General features: G+C 31.6%; 1 protein-coding gene across 1 annotated transcript; it reads right to left on the reverse strand.

The window, feature by feature from the left end:
- Positions 1–6,843: 6,843 nt before the first annotated feature.
- Positions 6,844–20,091, reverse strand: Smp_167060 (putative radixin; the record flags this gene model as incomplete). The annotated part of the gene is made up of 5 exons (XM_018795847.1): positions 6,844–6,939; positions 9,006–9,230; positions 9,457–9,510; positions 12,371–12,676; positions 20,038–20,091. 5 exons carry the CDS (start codon positions 20,089–20,091, stop codon positions 6,844–6,846), a joined length of 735 nt encoding a protein of 244 aa, XP_018650118.1.
- Positions 20,092–20,564: the final 473 nt, after the last annotated feature.

Below are 20,564 nucleotides of genomic sequence, written 5' to 3' on the forward strand. Positions count from 1 at the left end.
GGAAAAGAAACGTATGTGTGCTGTGCTCGTATACACCCACGATGTGTAGATGGGTGCCCTCAGCTAATGTCCGTGACAATGTCATCATGATATTTGCATCTCTAGCTAAAATTTACAAACAACATTTGTTGCTTGGGTTATCCCAACCGGCACATTTGTTTAGAGGCTCACTTTTATTAGCGTAATTGCATCATGCTTTTTGTTTATTTACAATATTTAAAGTAGAACAAGTTAGATTTATACAATGTTACAAGTGATTCACGTGTCTTCTGTAAAGTATGTTCATTCACCAACCGTATAACTTCATAAAAAAATTCACAGAGAATCTCCTTCATATGTTATAATTTATCAACGTCTATTTGGATATTTTTCTTCAAGCTATCTGTAGATATGACATGTTTATAACTGATACAAAATCAAAAAAAAATGTCAAATTGTTTGTGACTCTCGACTAGGTATGGAAATTACGGCAGATTTGTTCGTATATTCACTTCAGACTTCAATAAAAAACAAATTTGACTAGATAATAAAATATTTTTTGTTTTTATATGAACTTTCTCCAGATTAAAATATTACCTGGGTAAATTTTGTTATGATTTGACCTAGCCTGTAGCCAATTGTTATGACTTGATCAAGGTCGTCGCTGATTCGTTATGACCTTACGAATTTAACAAGGACGTAATTCGCGTAAATTATCCACCAATAGAATACAACTTCTACGACCTTCACACTGTGACAATGACGTCCGATTAGTATGGGTAACCTAGCGCCCTTATTGGTCCTTATCCGCCCAACCCGTCCACTTGAGTCCAAAACACCAATATCAGCCTCGGCAATACGAATCGTTTATTTCAAGCATACTTTGTTTATATATCAGACAGACAGGCCACATCATACCATAAAATAGAAAATAATATTTGTACAAAATCAAGCCAAACGCGACTGGAAGCGTGGGAGACAGTACTCAATAAACCGAGTATAATTTAGGAACAATAAATCATATAATAATAATCAATAGGTCAAAATGAAGCTAGTAATAAGATGAATATAGATATAGATAATCCAGTTACTGAATAGTTATACCATAGGAATATAAATAGAATAATAGTGTAATAAGAGGTCCCGTAAGTTATCAGTACTTACTTTTTCCTAGTATATAACAAATTTGATGAAATCTGATAAGAAAAAGACAAAATATAAGAAACTTTACACAAAAGCGTGCTAGATTATAACCTTCTTCATTTGAGCAGTAATCTCATATGCATGAAGTTTTCCTCTTTTTTGATCAAATATTTAATTGCGTTGTAGTAACATAAAATTACAAATGATCAGTGTTGCCAACTAATGTACAACTTGACTAGTTATTCACTAAATCTTTATTAACTGTAGGAAAGTACTGTTAATTCGGCGGTTTTCTAGAATATCCAAACTCTAAAAACAAACGAAATAAACCAGTTCTATGTTTAAAATATGAAGTTATTTACAATTATCATTAATTTAGCAATATTTTAAACACTTTATTGTCCACATGTTGAAAGTGAAAAACTTATCGGTTTGACGTTTACGTAGCTTTTTCTGTTGTTCTTTTTAAAAATCTGAATGATACAAAATATTAGATTTTAAAATTTCATTTCTACAATTTGCTAATTTTGATTGTCTATGATAATACTAGGTCTTAAGAAATATTTTGTCAATATTCAGTTCACAATACACTAGAAATTCCATAATGAGAGCTTAATTCACGAGTTATTATATTCATCACCGATAAATGTATTTCATCTTGTAATGGGACTTAGTAGATAGTTCATATCACTTTTAAATAGTAAGATACACAGTGAATACAAATCTGATACTGGATTCGATAATATTTTTATTCAACGTTAATTTTGCTTCTTTGAGACTTTATACCACAGCTTTGAAAGGCTTGGATTAAGTGTCAGTTACTGTATGCGTTATTAACCAGTACTATTATATTCAAAAATCCACAATAAAGAATGAGTATGCTGGACATCACTCATCATTCGTTATATACGCTGACCATTTGTCATTCAAAGATATCTTGGAAGATTTACCACCCCTATTTGAAAGTTACTTTACAGGTTACAAATGGTAGATTTCACAAATACCACAGTATGACAGCTATGAGAAGTTGGGAAAAGAAAGGGATCTGAAATCCTATCAAATTTTATTTTTGGTGATTATTTCACAGTTACATAACCTGTTGAGGAACACTGTAGAATTGGTTATTTAATTTTTCCTGGGAAGATATTTTTTGAGAGCGAATGATTTCGGTTGGTGGTTAATATATTCTAACTGACAAAGAATTATTTCAAACTCTACAAATTATAAATAGAACAGGATAAAAATCACTACACAATACGACTGTTTTGAAATTTTTAGATAATATTACAGAAGAAGAATTGTAATACAGTAAAGCGCTATTATTTATAATGTTTGACGCTATAAATCAATCAGCTTCAATAAAAACATTTCGTAAAAATATATGTGACACTACCTTTGAATTCATATTGTATCGTTTGGTCTTGCTGTTAAATTTCAATAAAACATTGATACTTTTAAAACTGATCTGGTAAGTTTAATAGCTCACATTCTCTACCACTAAAATTCAGTTTCTTGATCAGGAAAAACCCATTTATTTGTTTAGATGTATTTTCTTGACTAATGTAAGTGGTGAGCAAATGAGTAAGTCGCTGATTTAAGTAGTTGCAATATACTTAAATGACAGGGTTAGGTATTTAAGATTGAATATGAGGAATCCACTATAAACCAACATTCACAATACAAGCATTTTATTGCAAATAGTAATTGAGATGAAGTGTTGAGTTTCGCATTAATCAATGAAAAACTTGCGCGTCTTACACAAATTTCGTTTCTTCTAATCTTAAAAATTAAGAAGAAAATCATCTACGACCTTAATTTTCATGCAGTCACTCACATTCAACTTCGTGAATGATAATATCAGTTAAGATAATTGTAAAACACGGCTATATATTCTGGTAAACGACCAATAGACGGCTATCACACTTGATTTTTATGATTGTTAAAATACGTATATCTATAGCTTTAAAGAAATTAACGACCATATCACTAAGCTACACTGCAAAATAATCTAATAGATAGATTTCGATCAGTGGTGAGGAATTTTCTTAAGGCAATTATTAGATATTTTTAATGACCTTGGGAATATGAATTGGCAAATTCAATGAAAATCTTGTACCAACTAATATATTTACCAATTTTCTCTAACAAATCAATCGAGTGAGTTGCAGACATTTCGGCTATTGACTGGTAGAAATGCATATTAGTGATTAAAGCAAATAAATGTCTTGCTGATAAAGTTCTTTTCATTTTGCAATCACGCCTCCGGGCCTTAGAGCGTAAATGAATAGTTACAGTATGATGCTGTAGAGTAGAGAAATGAATGAAAAACATCAAGATGTTAAAGGGGTAAAAATGACGTCATAATATTGTGAAATAATTATAACCAGACACGTAAATCATTGGACACCTGCTCAGTGGTCAATAAGCTAAGTTCCCGCCATAAGACTTGAAAATCCTGAGTTTAAACCTCGATGAGACGATGGATATTTATTGATGATGTGTCTTCCATCATGAGGAAATAGCTGTTCACTGCCTCCTCACTTTTGGCACTTGTCTAACTTAGTTCAATCAGTTATGTAAGTTATGAAAGTCAGTAATCTCCGAAACACCATATAATAAGAAATAATGCCGTTGATATGTTTTTAAATCTGAAACAGACTTTGAAGGGAAGTAAAAAATACGTTTTTAGGAACGGTGTTAATTTGTTTGAATTTAACTATTCATACTACCATACATCACTAAAATTGAGGACACTTCAACTTTCTCTATTTTCAGACCCTAAATAAGACGTAACAAAACGAACAGTATTAAATATTACAGTAACAGAGAGGATTTGCAGCTAAGTGAAATATAACGTTCTAGTTACAGTTTAATTTATCACTGTGAGTTCAAAAATTAATACAGTGAACAAATAATGAACCTTAAAAGATTTTGTAATTTATTTTTACAATACACTGAAATACTGGAACAGTTTGCCACTAAAATAATTATACACTACACAGAGAGAGAGAGAAACAAAATTGTGAAGAGATCGAGAAAAGAGAGGGAGTTCATTCAAAAATAAAAAGTGGATAAAAATACGTGAATGAGAATTGTATATAAGAGGAGATACAATTGTATTTTATACCACCGCCCCATATCATAAACGGACCAGTTCCCTACTTTTTCCATCTAATGTCAGGGTTGGGAATAAATCCCTTATTTGAAAATTCTTAATAAATAACCTAGCTACCGAAGACGATATTTCAAGGTAGTGAAGTCAACTGAGTTTTCGGCGCTGTACTCAAATAAAAACTGCCAAACATCACAATTAGTAACACGCATCCGCCGCTAGATGTTATAAATCGTTAAAAGAACATAGGGAGTTGCCGAACCGCCGCAATTCAGAGAGGACAGGTTTCATAAGCATAGAATAAAACTGTTCACACCAACGCGTTGTAGATCCAACCTTTCACAATCTGACTAACATCAAAAATGTTCCAGTTTGAAAAATACCATTCTAGTCTACACTACACGTTGAGTGATTTCGATTATCACTACTTTTGTTACGGAATATTTTTTTCAGATTAATTTCTCTCCTTACAATATGTTCTTTTAAGCGATCAATAATTACAAAGAGAAAAGTGAATACTTGTAATCATTGTCTGATTAAATTAAGTTGTAAGCTCATATAACTTTTGGGTAAATAACTTTTTTATTTACAACCATTCTTAATATAAACTATTTAGTATTTAAATATCTTTTATTCAGAAAACCAAATCGAATAATTGGGAAGTGAGAAGTAAACAAAAGAATGTTTTTTAAATCACATTTACAAAAGAATTTACGAAGTTATTCTTCCGAGATGAATATAAGATGGACGAAAAAATTTACAAGCTCTATACATGAACACGCTGTAAATAATAGGAAATCGGTCAATATAAGTAGGTATTTCTACTTAGTTAAGACCAGAAATAGTTTTCCAAATACTTAGAAAAACTCTACTTCAATCCCCATTAATTAGTAAGACGTAAAAATGAAGAAAAATGTATTTACGCGACAGCTAAGTACGTTATATTTCATGTAGTTTAGGTGCTGAAGATATATTGATAAACATAACGTTACCTAGAATTACAAAGCGCCTGCTTGAATTTCTGAGCTACCTGTTCCTGCCATCAACGAGTTATCTGTCTCCTTGTTTGTTTTAACAGATCAGTTATTCAGGCGTGTTTGTGAGAAGTTTACAACTTTTCGCTGTACAAGTTACAAAAATATTCAATCGGAGACATTGTGATGGCTGACAATATGGACTGAAAAGAATGAATATTATTCAGACGTCGACTTCTGAAATGTTAATATCTAACTGGCGATCACTCTATACTTATCGGAAACATCGATGAAGAAATAAGAAACGGAAACTTGCTGAAACACTTTGTGCTGAGAATTTTTTATTTTACCAAAAATATAATGTTGAATAAAGCTAATAATAATAATAATAGATCTGAAAAGTTAGTGTTGTAACGAGACGAGTGTTCTAAAAGTTGGAAATTTCGGAGCCAGTTTTCGAATGTTTGTTATTTATACTCTTGTTTAATTTGTAGATAACTGTATTGTTGCTTTTCTAAATTTCTCTTACAATAAGCTTTCAGTGAACCTTTTGACGGTTGTCATACGTTTACTATTTCCTAATTATTACGGATTAATTATTTACTGTTTGCTTCACTTTGCTGTCACGTGTGGCTTGATCGTACTTAATGTATGTTTAGTGTAAGGTTATTTGAGCGATATATTCGCAATAACTAAAGGAAATTAGTCATAGTTTAAACAATTTTCTATCATGAACACATTGAGTTAATGATCTCCAAATGACTTTTGCTATTTTAGCACGCAAATGTTGATGTATTCGTTTTGCACATACTAACAAATAAGACTGTGAACATATGTCAGTTAAATACATTTTATTATAAGATAGTTTCCCATAGATTTTAACCAATTAATAGGTTTGTTCGAGTATATTTAATTGAATTGATTTGTGTATATGGTAATTTGCGAATGTGATTTTTACATTCATAATTGTATATAATTCTATTTATGCATAAAATATTTCTCCAGCCTCGAAAATTATCGACCTGGACGGTCATTTGTGTATATATAACTTAGCAACGAGTAGCTAGTCAATTGTTTGCTTTGCAATATGTATGAAATTATTTCAATTTATAAGAAAAGACGGATAGTGGCTAGAAGTGGAATTCAGAACGCGCATTTCGTCCTATTCAGGACTTGTCAGCTGGATGTACCTGTATCTCAGAGTTGACGAAACACGCGTCCTGGATTCAACTGCTAGTCGCTATCCATCCTCACTTATAAAGCTTGCGACTTCAGGTAATATCGAGGCAGTCCGCACAGGATGCACATATGCCAGAAAGAGCCTGATCAGTTGCGATCCAAAATAACAATGGGAAGATACAAGTAAACAACAACAAGTGAATATGTTATATTATGTTTTAGACTAAAGCCTTTGTGTTCGGAAAATCATCACTACTTCGTTCTTTTAAATAAAGTGATAACAAACTTCACAACCGTGTCTTTATTAATAAGTTATAATTTGGTGTTCTTTTTTATGACGGAATAATGGATAGTATCGCTCTTACCATATAAGTGAAAACGTATAGTCATAGTTAAAATAATGCAGAAACTAAGTTTTTCACAGATAAAAGTTATACACATTAAAGAGTTGACTATTCAGACAATATAATCCGTACTTACATTGTAGTAAATTCCTTTAATTTCATTCCATTTAATACGATTAGTTGGAACAATCCAATAATCTGGGAATTGCTAGAACCATAATATTAAATACGAAGTAATTTCATGAAATAATATTTACAGATAACTTCATTTTCAAAAAACTATTTTGCGCACATTATGACACAATAAATTTATGCTGGGTAGTTTAAAAAGTTCCACAGAAGGAACTAGTAGCCGGGAAGTTCATAATTGGCGTAGTTTAGCTACTAAGCTAGTTTGAACAAATAACCTATTTACTAACCGATATGGATTAGTGGATTTCTTTGAGAAAATTTATCCGTCTAAGAAATTAATTTGATTTGATTAGTGCATACAAATTTTAAATTGTTTCGACAATTGTAAAACTTCAACTCAAAGAAACCTAACTTATGTATACAACAGAATAACAATCAACCACTTTGTTTACCTTGACACACAATAGGGTTGTTTCAGTCCTAATTGCAATTTTTTAATACACATAAACAATACTCCCCCCTCCTCACTTTTGTAACTAACCCTCCTTTTCGTGGTATTTACTTATTCATTATTATTAATACATTGATCTTTCCTAATTAACATGATATTCTTATAAATAACTATTCACATTATTACCATTGGTATTATTATCACATCAACTACGACACAAAAATTCCTAATTAGGGATGTACATCATAAGTAAACAATTTCACAGAAAAAAGATTATCTCAGCTGAATTCTTTTGATTCATATTCCGTACTAAGTTTTTTTGCATACGACTTTATCTATTGATTGGAACTGACTTTTATCACGCTTTATGTAAAAACTTTCTTAATATTTACCGTTTTTAATTTAATATACTAATTCAACTGTAATTTATAGCCCATGGCAACACAATAATCATAAATTTATAACTGTATAACTTAGTAAAGAAATTTTTTAAAACTTCATTAAGTGATGCAATACCTCTAGTTTTCTCAATACATGAAGAAATTCTGATCATTTTAATCACATTTTTAAATGAGATGATACCTTTCCATTTGTAGACTACTATGACCAATACATGAGAGTTTTTGATAACTTTTATTGAATTTATTGAGTGAGTCAATAAATCTCCCATATTCTATGTTTGGAAACGTCCAATGTTTGGTAAATCTGTTTGTTTTTTTATTTTATTACACTCTACTAAATACAAAATTATGAACAGGTATGATTGTACAACTTAAGAAAACGACATCATTGATGAGAAAAGTTTTTTCACTGAAAAGTTTTCAGTTTCTTAAAGTCTAAACGAAGTTCTTTCTTTATTTAGTAAATTATTTGACAATTTATATCTATTCCCTTACTACATATTGTCAAGTTCATTCTACACAGAATATAAATTAGCAAGGTTATTAGTATATCATAAATTAATAAGATGAAACGTATTCTAAATTTCTATCTTATTTTTAAAGATTATAACAATTACATCAACAAGCTATTTTTGAATTGAATAGGTAATTTTACTGTGCATCATGATAGAGAATAACAGTGCCGCACTAATTCAAATTTTTTAAATTTTTTCAGAAAAGATGATGGTTCATTAAATAATGATGAACGTGAAATTATGTGATCATAATGTTCCATACATTATACTCGAGAGATGAGCGTCAAACTGTGATGTCCTTAATTTATAAAACTATAGATTGTTTTATATACACATAAACAGATACAGATGTAAGCAATTTGAATGACAGTTGTCAATGATTTTTCGATATTTCCAATAAATATCTGAGTAACATAATGGATGTTAAAAAATGTTCTAAGCATCACAGTATTCTATACTTTCATTTACTGATAGATGTAAATCCAATCTGGAAAAAACCTGATTGTGAGCTTTTTCTTTATTATTTTAGTGTATGCTTATTGGATAAACAGTGGATAAATTATGAGTTTATAACTCACAGCATTACAGCTAAAAGTCAGGGTTCTAAAGATTGATATTGAATTTCTGACTTTAAAATAAATAATCCTCATAGAAATGTTCAGATGGAAAATGGTTTATTGTAATTATAACCATAGATAATTGATAATATAATAATTTTAAAAGGTTTCAACATAAAAGAATCGAATGCACTAGGTAATTACTTTATTTTCATCACCTGATATAATGTAAATCCTTGTGGACTGATACCAATCCATACAGAGAAGCGGCATTTGTGAGCGGGTTTTTGAAGTGGATATAAATGTAAATTGAAATCAGAGTTCAACTTTGTTGCCAGATGAATAAAATGAAATTCAGCCATATAGGCAACATTATTACGAAGCGCTGAATGATGTATATAAGTGTAATAGGCTAGTTCAACACTATCCCACGATTTAATAAACTAAATTTTGTAAGCAATCAAACACATATTAGATAATTTAAGAGTATATAAAATCATAAAGTGTCAAGTGTTGAAAAATTTAGAACCACTCCATTTGATAATCTCTTTTGATATGAACACAATTGAGATGAAAGTATTGTCTTCGAAAATAATTAATGTGTACAACTAATACTTATTATGTAACTTGTCGGTGTGGTTCCAAAGCAATTAGTCCACCGTATAATTAAATTTTGTATATTGAATGAATAACCGATACTGACTGTTGTCTTGCTGTCAAATCCTTGTGCAATTACATGTAGAAAAAGGCAACATGAAAGTAGTTGTTGTCATTTTAATATGAACACTAGATCATGTCTGAAAAGCGTTCAAATGTATTACAAATAAGTACGACAATGAAATTATGCATTAAAAGATTGTCAGCTGGACAGAGTCCCATGAAGATCTGTGAACACATTTTAGTTTAATTGAAAATGTGAGCTTCATTTCAAGTATTTATTTTATTACTACTAGATACTCATGAATTCAGCGTACCGATAGCCATAAATATAAATTCAACACGGTATTATTTCTTCTGACAGAATCTAATAGAAGAAGTACAAATGCTTCAGGAAAAGTAAAACTTCTGCAATCGCAATCAAACACCTACTTACTAACATTCTTCACATGAATCCAGATAAGTAAAATGATTGAAAAAATTGAAAATACTGTTTTTAGCCACCACAATAAATTAAATTTATTAAAAAGCATTTTATTAGACGATTCATGCATCACATTCTCGCTTAAGTAGATACTAATAGCTTAGAATATATCAAATACTGTATGAGGATGTCATTAAATTTTTGATTCGAAATGGTTATTCATGCCTTTTCAGTTTACTTTCGCACGAAGATCGTTTCCAGATCGTTCAACCTCCCTATTGATACATTAGTCGAACTACGGTATCCACACACATAATTTACACCTTATGTCTTCTAATAATCTTTATCTAGTAGTCGAAAAAGTATTCCATTGAATTGGAACTAAAAATCACATAAAAATGATCATACTATAATAGCAAACAAGGGGCGATGAAAATAAGAGTACAAGTGAAAATCTAGATGTTTTCCTTTTCTTGACATGTAGAAAAGAATTTTTCAAAGTTCTTCAGAAGAATGGTTTATGGAAAAACAACTGGATTTTCAAAATCAAGCGCAACGTTTCAGATCAACTTAAAACTTAAAAATATAGTCATTTTCACTACTAAATTATGTATTATTATTATGATACTTGATTTATAGTTACATACATATGCTTAATGTTTCTTGATAGACTCCTGAAAATCAGTTTTGCATAGTATTGCATAAGTCACTAAAGAAGAAAATTCTAAGACACCATACCAAAACATTGCAAAACATATGATCAATAAATTTAATTAAAACACTGAAGAGTAAATAGTTTAGATAATAAGCAAATTAACGAAGCAATCAAACAAAGTCCCATCTTACTTCTACAAAAGGTGTTTGCTTGTACATAAGTAGGCTGAAAAAAACTAGCGGCCAAACTAATACATGGCATTAGTTCATAATTTCATTAACTATTGGTTTGAGCCATACCGAAAGGTACAAACTACTTGATTGTGGTCTGTTATAATCGCAAACAACGATTGAAGACTTTGAATGATATATCCTAAAGTCACCCAAAACGGCTCACATATATCCGTTGCTTATCCTTCAATCTTAACTTGTAGTCTTTTCTAACCATATTCCCGATGCTTAGTCTCTTTCTTTATCGTTGTTAATAAATAATTTCGAACTTATTCGCTATTCATCTTATCGTGCCATTATGGTATGGTAACTTGAGCCAACATTCATCTATGACAGGCTCTATGTTTACTAAATCTCTCTGTAATACCAATATTACCATATCTATCATTATTTTTAGAACGATAATGGTAATCAATAATGATCATCTTATTGAGTGGAATCAACGATGTTTAATACGGAGAAGGATATGAAGACCCAATGTTTGCTTGTTATCAAAGGATTTTCAACTCTAGACGTTTACGGTGAACACTTAGCGTCCTGTTTTTTCAGATAATAGTCGGAACGTTGGTTAAGCATTTAACATATTTTCTACAATTTTATGTATTGAGGATTCTTAATAAGCAGTTTGAAGGTACCTTCAGTCTATGATATTAATAATAGATTTTTTAATGAACAGGGTGTCAAAAAATATACGTGGTTTACAATTAGGCGTATAATATGTAAATTGTATGGCTTTAATTTAAATAATCTTCACTTATAGATACTACCAAATAAACTTAAGATAATATGATATTCACTCATTTTCTTAGTCATCTCAGCTCATTATTACGTAATAAAACTAATTGCCTAAACATACGCTTTCGAGTAGAACCAGTTTAATGTGAGCAATCGAGTAGTTGGATATTGTCTGAAAAAATCAGTGTATGAAACGAATCCTTTAATAAAGACTTTAGTTCATTCAAGTAAGAATTATCTAGCTACTCATAATTTTCCTTGTTTTACTTACTAAGATGTTTATTTCCGAAACGTTAGGTATTTATCAGCTAAACAGTCATTCTACATAGCTATTCTGTTTTATACAAACTGAATATACAGTTCACCATAAGTGCTAAAGATCTGGAAGTATTTTTCAGGTGGTTTTTGATTTCAGTTGCGTATTAGTAATGAATGTCTACATCCTTTAGGATACTAATTTCATCTGCAATCCAGATGTAGGTCTTTCAAACCAACGTTGCATGATTTAATTAATGAGTTACCTAATTCGCACGTACACTTGACCAATGAAAGGTACATTTACCGGTCAGTGAATACTAACCAGCATAATTTCATTTAGTCTTTATTAGTAGCTAACATTTAATGACCAACGTCGATAAGTAACAAGATATAACACTGACTACCCCATAGTATCAGACTGCTGAAACTACACTCCCTTGCAACTTGATTTTGGTTAAGTTGGAACATCCTGAAATTCATCACCAGGATATTTAGATTCACTTATTGCATACTCGGCTTGCTGTTATCTCACTAATAAACAAGTAACTTAGACTAGTTGACTGTTTTAACTAATGATAAGTAGTATTCATTTGTCAAAATAGTAGAAAAAATAATTCAGCTTACTTTTTTAGGATAATAAAGTTCTGGTAGAAAATAAGATATTTCAGTTTCTGGATTAAAAATTTTTGGTGCATCACCCAATTCAGCCTGTAATGCAAACGCTGCTAATTGTAAATACACATTTGGATCACAAAATAATTCATAAAGAACATGATTTTTTCGTAATTGTAAATAATAAATATGTTGTGTTGCGCGTTCATTTATACAATGTATAGGAATATAAAATCGGACACGAAAATATACAGTTGGATATGATGATTGTAATGAACAATGATTTAATGATTTAGTTATTGGTAAGAAGAAAATATCCTGTTTAAATCAAATAAACAATAAAACAAATAAAGTAAATAATTTAGATAATAAGCAAATTAACGAAGCAATCAAACAAAGTCCCATCTTACTTCTACAAAAGGTGTTTGCTTGTACATAAGTAGGCTGAAAAAAACTAGCGGCCAAACTAATACATGGCATTAGTTCATAATTTCATTAACTATTGGTTTGAGCCATACCGAAAGGTACAAACTACTTGATTGCGGCCTGTTATAATCACGAACAACGATTGAAGATAAACGGCACTATGATTATGAAAATGTATTTTCACAACTAAAGTGAGTTAATAAAGCTTTTGTTGAAACTCAACTACATCAGTTATTGATGCATTTAAGATGTAGTAATTAATCCCTGGTGTATCTATTTTACCTACTGACTGTCATCCAATAAAACAAAGTTATAATAAACTTTATTTTCAAAGAAATCTTTAATATTCAAAGTATTCTTCTATGTATACATTTTTCAAGATTTAATTCAAGCTTGGGCTTTTTTTGTTCTATCATGTATGTACAGAATATTTATAAAAACATTAAATCTAAATCATACTAATTATAAATTTTAATTGTATGAATTAATGAATAACTCGATTTAAATGAAAACAATAAGAATTTGAGTAACTCATATGGTATCAGTTATGTAATGCCCTGTAGAAAATTTTCAAATGTCAGTAGAGTTAACTGAAATAAATAGAAAAAAAAGCTGGTAACTGACCCGAAGTCGAACTATTATTGATGTATCAAAAACATGCTCACTGATTTAATGAAATGTTATCACTCACTGTGTTTATAAATTTAAATTTACCTCCCAAAGCAGTTATAATGGCTAAACAGAAAGGATATCACATTCCATAGAGCTTTTGTTTAAGAGAATGAGATGTACGAAATATACTAAATACCTCTAGATATCTCTTGAACACAGGACATCAAGTCGATAATCTGAAAATTTTCAGTATTTATTAATTAGTTAAGCTCCAATCTTCTGAAGTCTTCTGGGGCAATTCCAATCATGCGAATTCAAAAGGAAACAGTTATCAAACTTTATTCATCTCTGTGATACGAACATTTCTTAGTTACATTTTGAAATTTTCTTCAACTCCTTCTTTTGATTTAGGTATCATTACATCTCTTCCCAACTCTCTTCTTTGTCGGTACTTTCATTTTACATAACCCTTTGGTCTTTTGTAACTATCAGTGTTATAGATTGTTTCTCTGTACATAAGATATTCATTTAAAATATTTTATTTATTCTCTTAAATTCATTTACATGATTGCTAAACGATACTGATGTATTTTCAAAACAACTATTAGTAGTTTTAACCCACTTTCTAACTATGTTTTTATAAATATTACGGGTTGTAGGCAGCCGATGAGGATGCAATTAAATTAAATGAATTCAAACAGAGACGGATGGTGGCTATACTGACTCAGTAGCTAAGTGAATAACGCGATGGCATATGAAGGGAAAGGCATTGGGTTGAGTCCTGAGATGAACACAAACTCTGTAATCCAGATACATCCAGGTGACGAGTCCCAAACAGGACGGAGCGAGCGTCTCGGACTGCACAGCCAGCCACCATCCATCTTTTCTTAAAATGCTTATGACTTAAGGAAATATTCAGGCAATCCGCACAGAATGCACATATGCCAAAAAGAGGCTGATCAATTGCAGTCCATAACATCAATAAGAAGATCCAAACAGCAATATATATGGACTAAAAATAAACGACTTCATGCTATTCTGCTCAAACCTTTATCGCCGCTTACTTCAAATTGATAAACGGGACTACGATTATGAAAATATATTTTCACAACTAAAGTGAGTTAATAAAGCTTTTGTTAAAAATCGACTACATCAGTTATTGATGCATTTAAGATGTAGTAATTAATCCTTGATATATCTATTTTATCTACTGACTGTCATCCACTAAGTTATCATCTTTTATCTACACCTTCTAACAAATTATGCTACCAGTTCATTGTAACTCAGACTCTGCAAGTAGTTAAAAAGAATGTAGAACTTTCAGTAAGAATTAAAAATGAAACTCAGTAATCTATTGCATTTTGGTAAATGCAGTTAAATCAACTGATATTATAAATTATATACATTCATTTAGTTATTGATTTGTTTTTATATTAACTACTGCCTAGCTCTGTCTATTAAAACTTACACATTGACCAGATAATTAAATGACTTATAACTCAGTGTTCTTAGATAAAGCTTCTGAACAAGTTGCTGTATGTGTCACGGATTTATTTTATGGTGTTAACAAAGTCTCAACTGCAGTCTTACCTCCTTCCTTACATTGAGCAGTGTGGACTTTTTTCTGGTTACAGAGTGTCAAACAAACATTTCTATAGATAATCACCACAAACTACTATGTCAGGAGTTTGTTCCAGTTACAACAAAAAGTCGGGGAAACATAACCATTGTGACACCAGTTAGCACTTTTACATAATATGTGACGTATTTTTAATGGATGGACGCAGTACTGACGTTTTTAAGCAATTTTGTTAGAGATTTCTACAAATAAATAGGATCCGGGTAATTATGGTAAGATAATTTCCTGACTGTAGGATTATTCTCGGCAAATTTTTTACACTCATCTACGGTGGATTTATCTGTATTACTTAGTTATGCAAATAATGCCTTGTAAATAGAAAGTCTTCACAATAATTCACAATTATACTAGGTTCACTGTTTTTAGTCAGTAAAATCTCAATTTTAAACCACATATTGGTGAGACCATATTTTGTCTAAGCTTTATGAAAGCGATCTCCGAAATGCTTATTATGTGGTCTGAATGGAACAGTTACTCATGTTTCGTATTTTCCCGAACCCATATTTCTTCGAATTTAGCCAAATGTTATTCAGTGAAAACTTTTAACCATGTTACTCTCAATCAAAATATTATCACTTCATTTTAGCTACCTGGCTCCTGCATACCTGCAATTGATTGCCAATACAATATATAGAAATATTAGGTACTGTGGAAGCTAATTTTGTACTTCTCTTTAGATGTTAGTTTACATCTTAAGCAAAATTAGTCATGAGATAACTCATATGCTATCTGATTTCCTAGCAGAACGAGCAGATTTAATTATAGTGTAGTTTACAAATGACAACTATTTCTAGTTTGCAATGCTTTGTACACAAGCTAAAAGTAATTACTAGTCAAGAAATTTAAGCTAAACTCAATATAAGATGTGAATGCTCTTACTCCTGAATCAAATCCTCCTCCTATATAACGCAGCCTGAGATAACATCTTATTTTTCTATAATATCCAGCAAAATTAGGACAGCTTTTATCATGAACAGAATAGATAATGTTTGCCAGATTCTCTATATTTTTCGAGGGAACCCAAATCATTTCGCATAAACACACTAACGAGCTATTTATTTGGTCGAAAATAAGTTCGATTTGGTTCAACAGTTTAAAACCTGCTTAAAAAGTTAGACAGCCTAGTTAATAAACTGAATAGTTCTATGTATTTAGTTGGTTAAATTTAATTTAAAACTGGAAACGTCAAACACAATTACTGTTTTTAAAGCAGTCTGCTAATGTAGGTAATTTTCGCCACATAATTTAGTTGAAGACGAACATTTATTTTTTTCGATTTTAAAGTGAGTAAAAATCAACGTTTACAATGTGAGACATTGTCACCGTTTATTAGTTTGAATTGAAAACCCCTTATCCATTTTATTTTTACTGGGAATATTGCTCCGCTTCCAAGTTAGTCAAAGTTACTCATTTGTATCAGCTTTGGATTTCGAGGCTTGTTGTTTCAAAAACATAGCAAATTTCCGAATTAACCAAAAAATAATAGCATTCTTTGTTACTCACAAAGGATGAGCACAATATTTTGACATATTTTTGGTCAGACTGGGTTGAAAATTCATTTGTTCTAGTCCAATATCTTATCTGTATTGATCTTCAAATATCTAAAATTAAATTGCGCTTATACAGATTCACGATAACTCTTGAGGTATGCCGGTCATCGGCTTACTGACTTGCTGTTAACCAAGCCAGAAGTGACTATTAACAATTATGTTTCCTATTTACAGGATTCAAATAAATTCAGCATTTATCTGTGTGATCGAGACCGACAGTCAAAAAATCTGACAAACAACATTTGTTCCTTTGGTTTGTCCCTTTTAGTCGAACAACTGATACTGTAGTATCAGATTATTTCACTTGCTCCATGAATGAAACCATCTCAAATAATGAGGATAGGAAGATTCGACATACTTTTTGAGTTCGCAAAAAAACAGAACAATAGATCACTTGAACCTCTTTTGACTATTTAACTGTGACCCAAGAGTTCATTCATTATTGAGACCTCAAATAGCAAATGATTGTTTTGTTTGTATACTCCATTCATAAAGAATTATATGAAACAGCAGTCTTGAATTCTTCGAGCAATGAAACGTTTTTTCACTAAAATCTACAGGCTTGTGGTGTTCGTATGAACTAATGATTATTTTGTACTTGATATATGCCTGGTTTTGAATTCAAAATACAATACGTTCGTTTGTGCTCATCAAGTTCGATCTGACTTAAATTGCGTTAATTCGAGATTTCCTGGTTTGTATAATAATTCAAATACTTCTAACTATCACATTGGCGTCTCGATGAAGCCCGTGAAGGAATGTTTTCATATATATTCAAATTTTGATGCTTTTGAGGATCATATGGAAAGGTTCAAAATCTGGACCATGATCAAGGAAGATCTTGGAGATGTCAATATTGTGGCTCAGTTCCTTACATACATTGGAAAAGAAGCTTACAGCTTACTAAAAATTTCGACATTTACAGATAAGCTGATTCCACCTCTTCATGTAACTCTCAAAGAACTACTACTATACGATGTAAAGCGTACAGATTTCGAATGCCATGTAGGAGGAATATTTCATAAAACGATTCGTCAGGACATCAAGAATTCCACTACATTACTACGTCATCCCGATCCAATGCTTACCCAAGGTTATGCAGGTAACAAATCATTGGAGAGTTGCCAGGTAGGTCACGAAGATGAGCACGAGTTCGGTAAGTGCTTGTCCCGTGTTAAATTTCGCTCATGTAATTTATATGTATTTTGTAATGCTGAATATTTTAAATGTTGTAAAATTGGAAACATTCGGTCAGTTTGTAATACTACTGTTCACTTCCCTGCAACTAATTCTCAACTTTGTAATTCCGATCCTATTGAGTTGAATGCTTCCATTGATCATTTATTTTTATCCAGGATTTCGAAAAGCGATATAGAATCACATAGCAGTTCAGAATTAAATGAAACTCAGAATCATTATGAGAAAGTTTCTAGCCAATCAACGTCCTTTTGGATTTCTCACACTAGTGCACCAGACAGGATATGTGGTTCAGGTTCTAGATGTCAGTGATTTCAGTACACAACCGACATGTTAATCATATTCCATTCCAGGACCTAGGTGAGTTCGTTTCAATTTTGATTGTTAATTCTGGTACTAACGAACATATTTTAGATCATACAGAGTCTGTATCTAATCCACAGTCTGAGAGATATACAATGAACCTAAGAAGGAGTTCAGTTTATCACAGAAAATTAGATTCCAATTTAAGCTTTAGCGGTTGTGGGGTTTACGTGATTTAATGGTTCCTTTGTACTTGATATCTCCATGATTTTGAATTCTAAATACAGTATGTTTGTTTGTGCTCACCTAGTTTGATAGGACCTGAATTGAACTATTTTGGAGATTGCTGGTTAGTATAATAATTAGAATACTTCTAAATATCACGAGGCTACTCTCACAAACCATAACCACAGAAAGTTTTGGTACTACCTCAAACTATATAGGGGGTACAAGCAAAGTAAACGCAACTCCTTACTTTATGCAAAGACAGTTTGTTACAACTAACTCACAACTGTGTTTAAGGAGCTACATTGAATTCCCTGGTGTTATTGCACCCTACTCTTCAAAAGAGGTTCCAGTCTCGTTGACTAAGTACACGATAGAGATAAAGATTAAATCTTATGAAGATAGACTCCAACAGTTGACATTATTCCCACTGAGTTGTGGGAAAATAAAAAGCGATCTAATAATGCCATACAAAAAATAGAATAAGCCATTTTTAAAAAGAGCAGCCTACAAGAACATCAATACCACGCTCTTCAAAAAAATCCATACAAATTGCATATCAAAGAGCAAAAACTCAGATAACCTGTAACGTTTTACATCAAGAGTTGTACCCGCTTGGAATTACATCCCAACCAAAATGACCACAGCCTTCTTAGTGAATAGCTTCAATTGAAGATATAAACAACATGTACTCACTCATGGATTGCCATCCCTCTTTTGGACTAGCTGTGTCTGGTGCATTTCTCATAACTTATCTACCCTTATCGTAAATAAATATCAGTTACTCATTACTATTTCGCTCTTCATCACCTTCGTTTCCCGTTTTATAATAACGCTTTGGTATTCTTACACAGTCCTCACTACCAATTAATTAGCTCACCCGTTTGTTTGTTTCTCGAAACAATTGTCTTCTCTCAGCATTCGAATTTTCTCACATTTCAACCAACTGACCTCCTTACTGGTAATGTTACAGTTAATAGAATGCAAAAACCCTACTCCACTGGGACAAAAACACTCACTTAAATTAACAGATATGCAAATCCACGAAAAAAATAACAAACGGATGAGAAAAAGTTCAGTCTAGTAACTAGACTACCGCCTACTGAACATTATCTAAGACCCGGAACCGTACAGAAACAAAATGCGAGCCCAAAGATACTAATCGATTCATGCAAGCTCACTAAAGACTTTAAACGCTGTGTTGTCAGTTTCTGTCGATTTCATCAAACAAAGGCTTAATCTTTACTAAAATATAAAAACCTAACCAGGTTTCTTATGCATAGTACTAATGCATTGAAATAAGATTCAACGTAAAACATAGAACCATAAGCCAATGTCGAGTAAATTCCTTGATCTAAAACACAAAAATATGAGCACGTGACAGCAAACACCAATTTTTGGTTCTTCGAAGGTTAAATAAAAAATTTTACTATATACGGTTTTTTTTCCTTTGCAGAGAGAGGGAGACAATATAGTGCTAGTATGTTCATAAACGGAGCTTTGTTCTGTGAAACAATAGCGACAGTATCGTATCAATAGTATATGTCTTTACTGATCTTTCAGGTACACTAGTAGAATACTACGTGTTTTGAAGGGATTAATAGTTATTTCGTAAGTTGCACTGTGATGTTTTTCTCTGTACCAGTTTGGAGGACAACTTTATACTGGTTACTGAAAGTCGGTAATAAACTCGTTTGAATAAATTTTTGAAAAATTCTGGGACTTACGGTGGAACACTTTTGATCAGTTGGCACGAAATAGTTGGTTATGATCCTGTGCATAAACTCGCTAGGTTCTATAAATAGCCAGCCCTCGTCTAAAAAACAATATTCGGCGTACAACAGACCATTTCATACCATTACAAAGCATTGCAAGGCCAAATATATCACGCTCTTGCAGATTCATAGAAGAACATACGTCGTGGAAGATATCTTCAACAAGAGTATCGTTGGTGAATTTATAATAAACCTCCTTATTGTTCAAAAGAACAACTTTTACATTGTTAATATAAGGATGTTTTGCGCAGCAACAAAATTTAGACATCGATATGGCATAAAGAGCAGGCTAACGTATGTGATAACGAAAGACGGTTTATGATTTGTGCGCAAAAAGACACACGTCCAATTTAAATATCTGATGTACTATTCAGTAAACAATACCTTTTCGACGAACTAGCAGGTAACAAAATATTTCTTTATTACCTTCGATTTTGAACTCACTCAACACAGATAACAACCTTTTGAATGAAACTTTG

Source organism: Schistosoma mansoni, chromosome 2 (assembly GCF_000237925.1).
Source record: "Schistosoma mansoni strain Puerto Rico chromosome 2, complete genome".
In the NCBI taxonomy this organism is placed as follows: domain Eukaryota; kingdom Metazoa; phylum Platyhelminthes; class Trematoda; order Strigeidida; family Schistosomatidae; genus Schistosoma; species Schistosoma mansoni.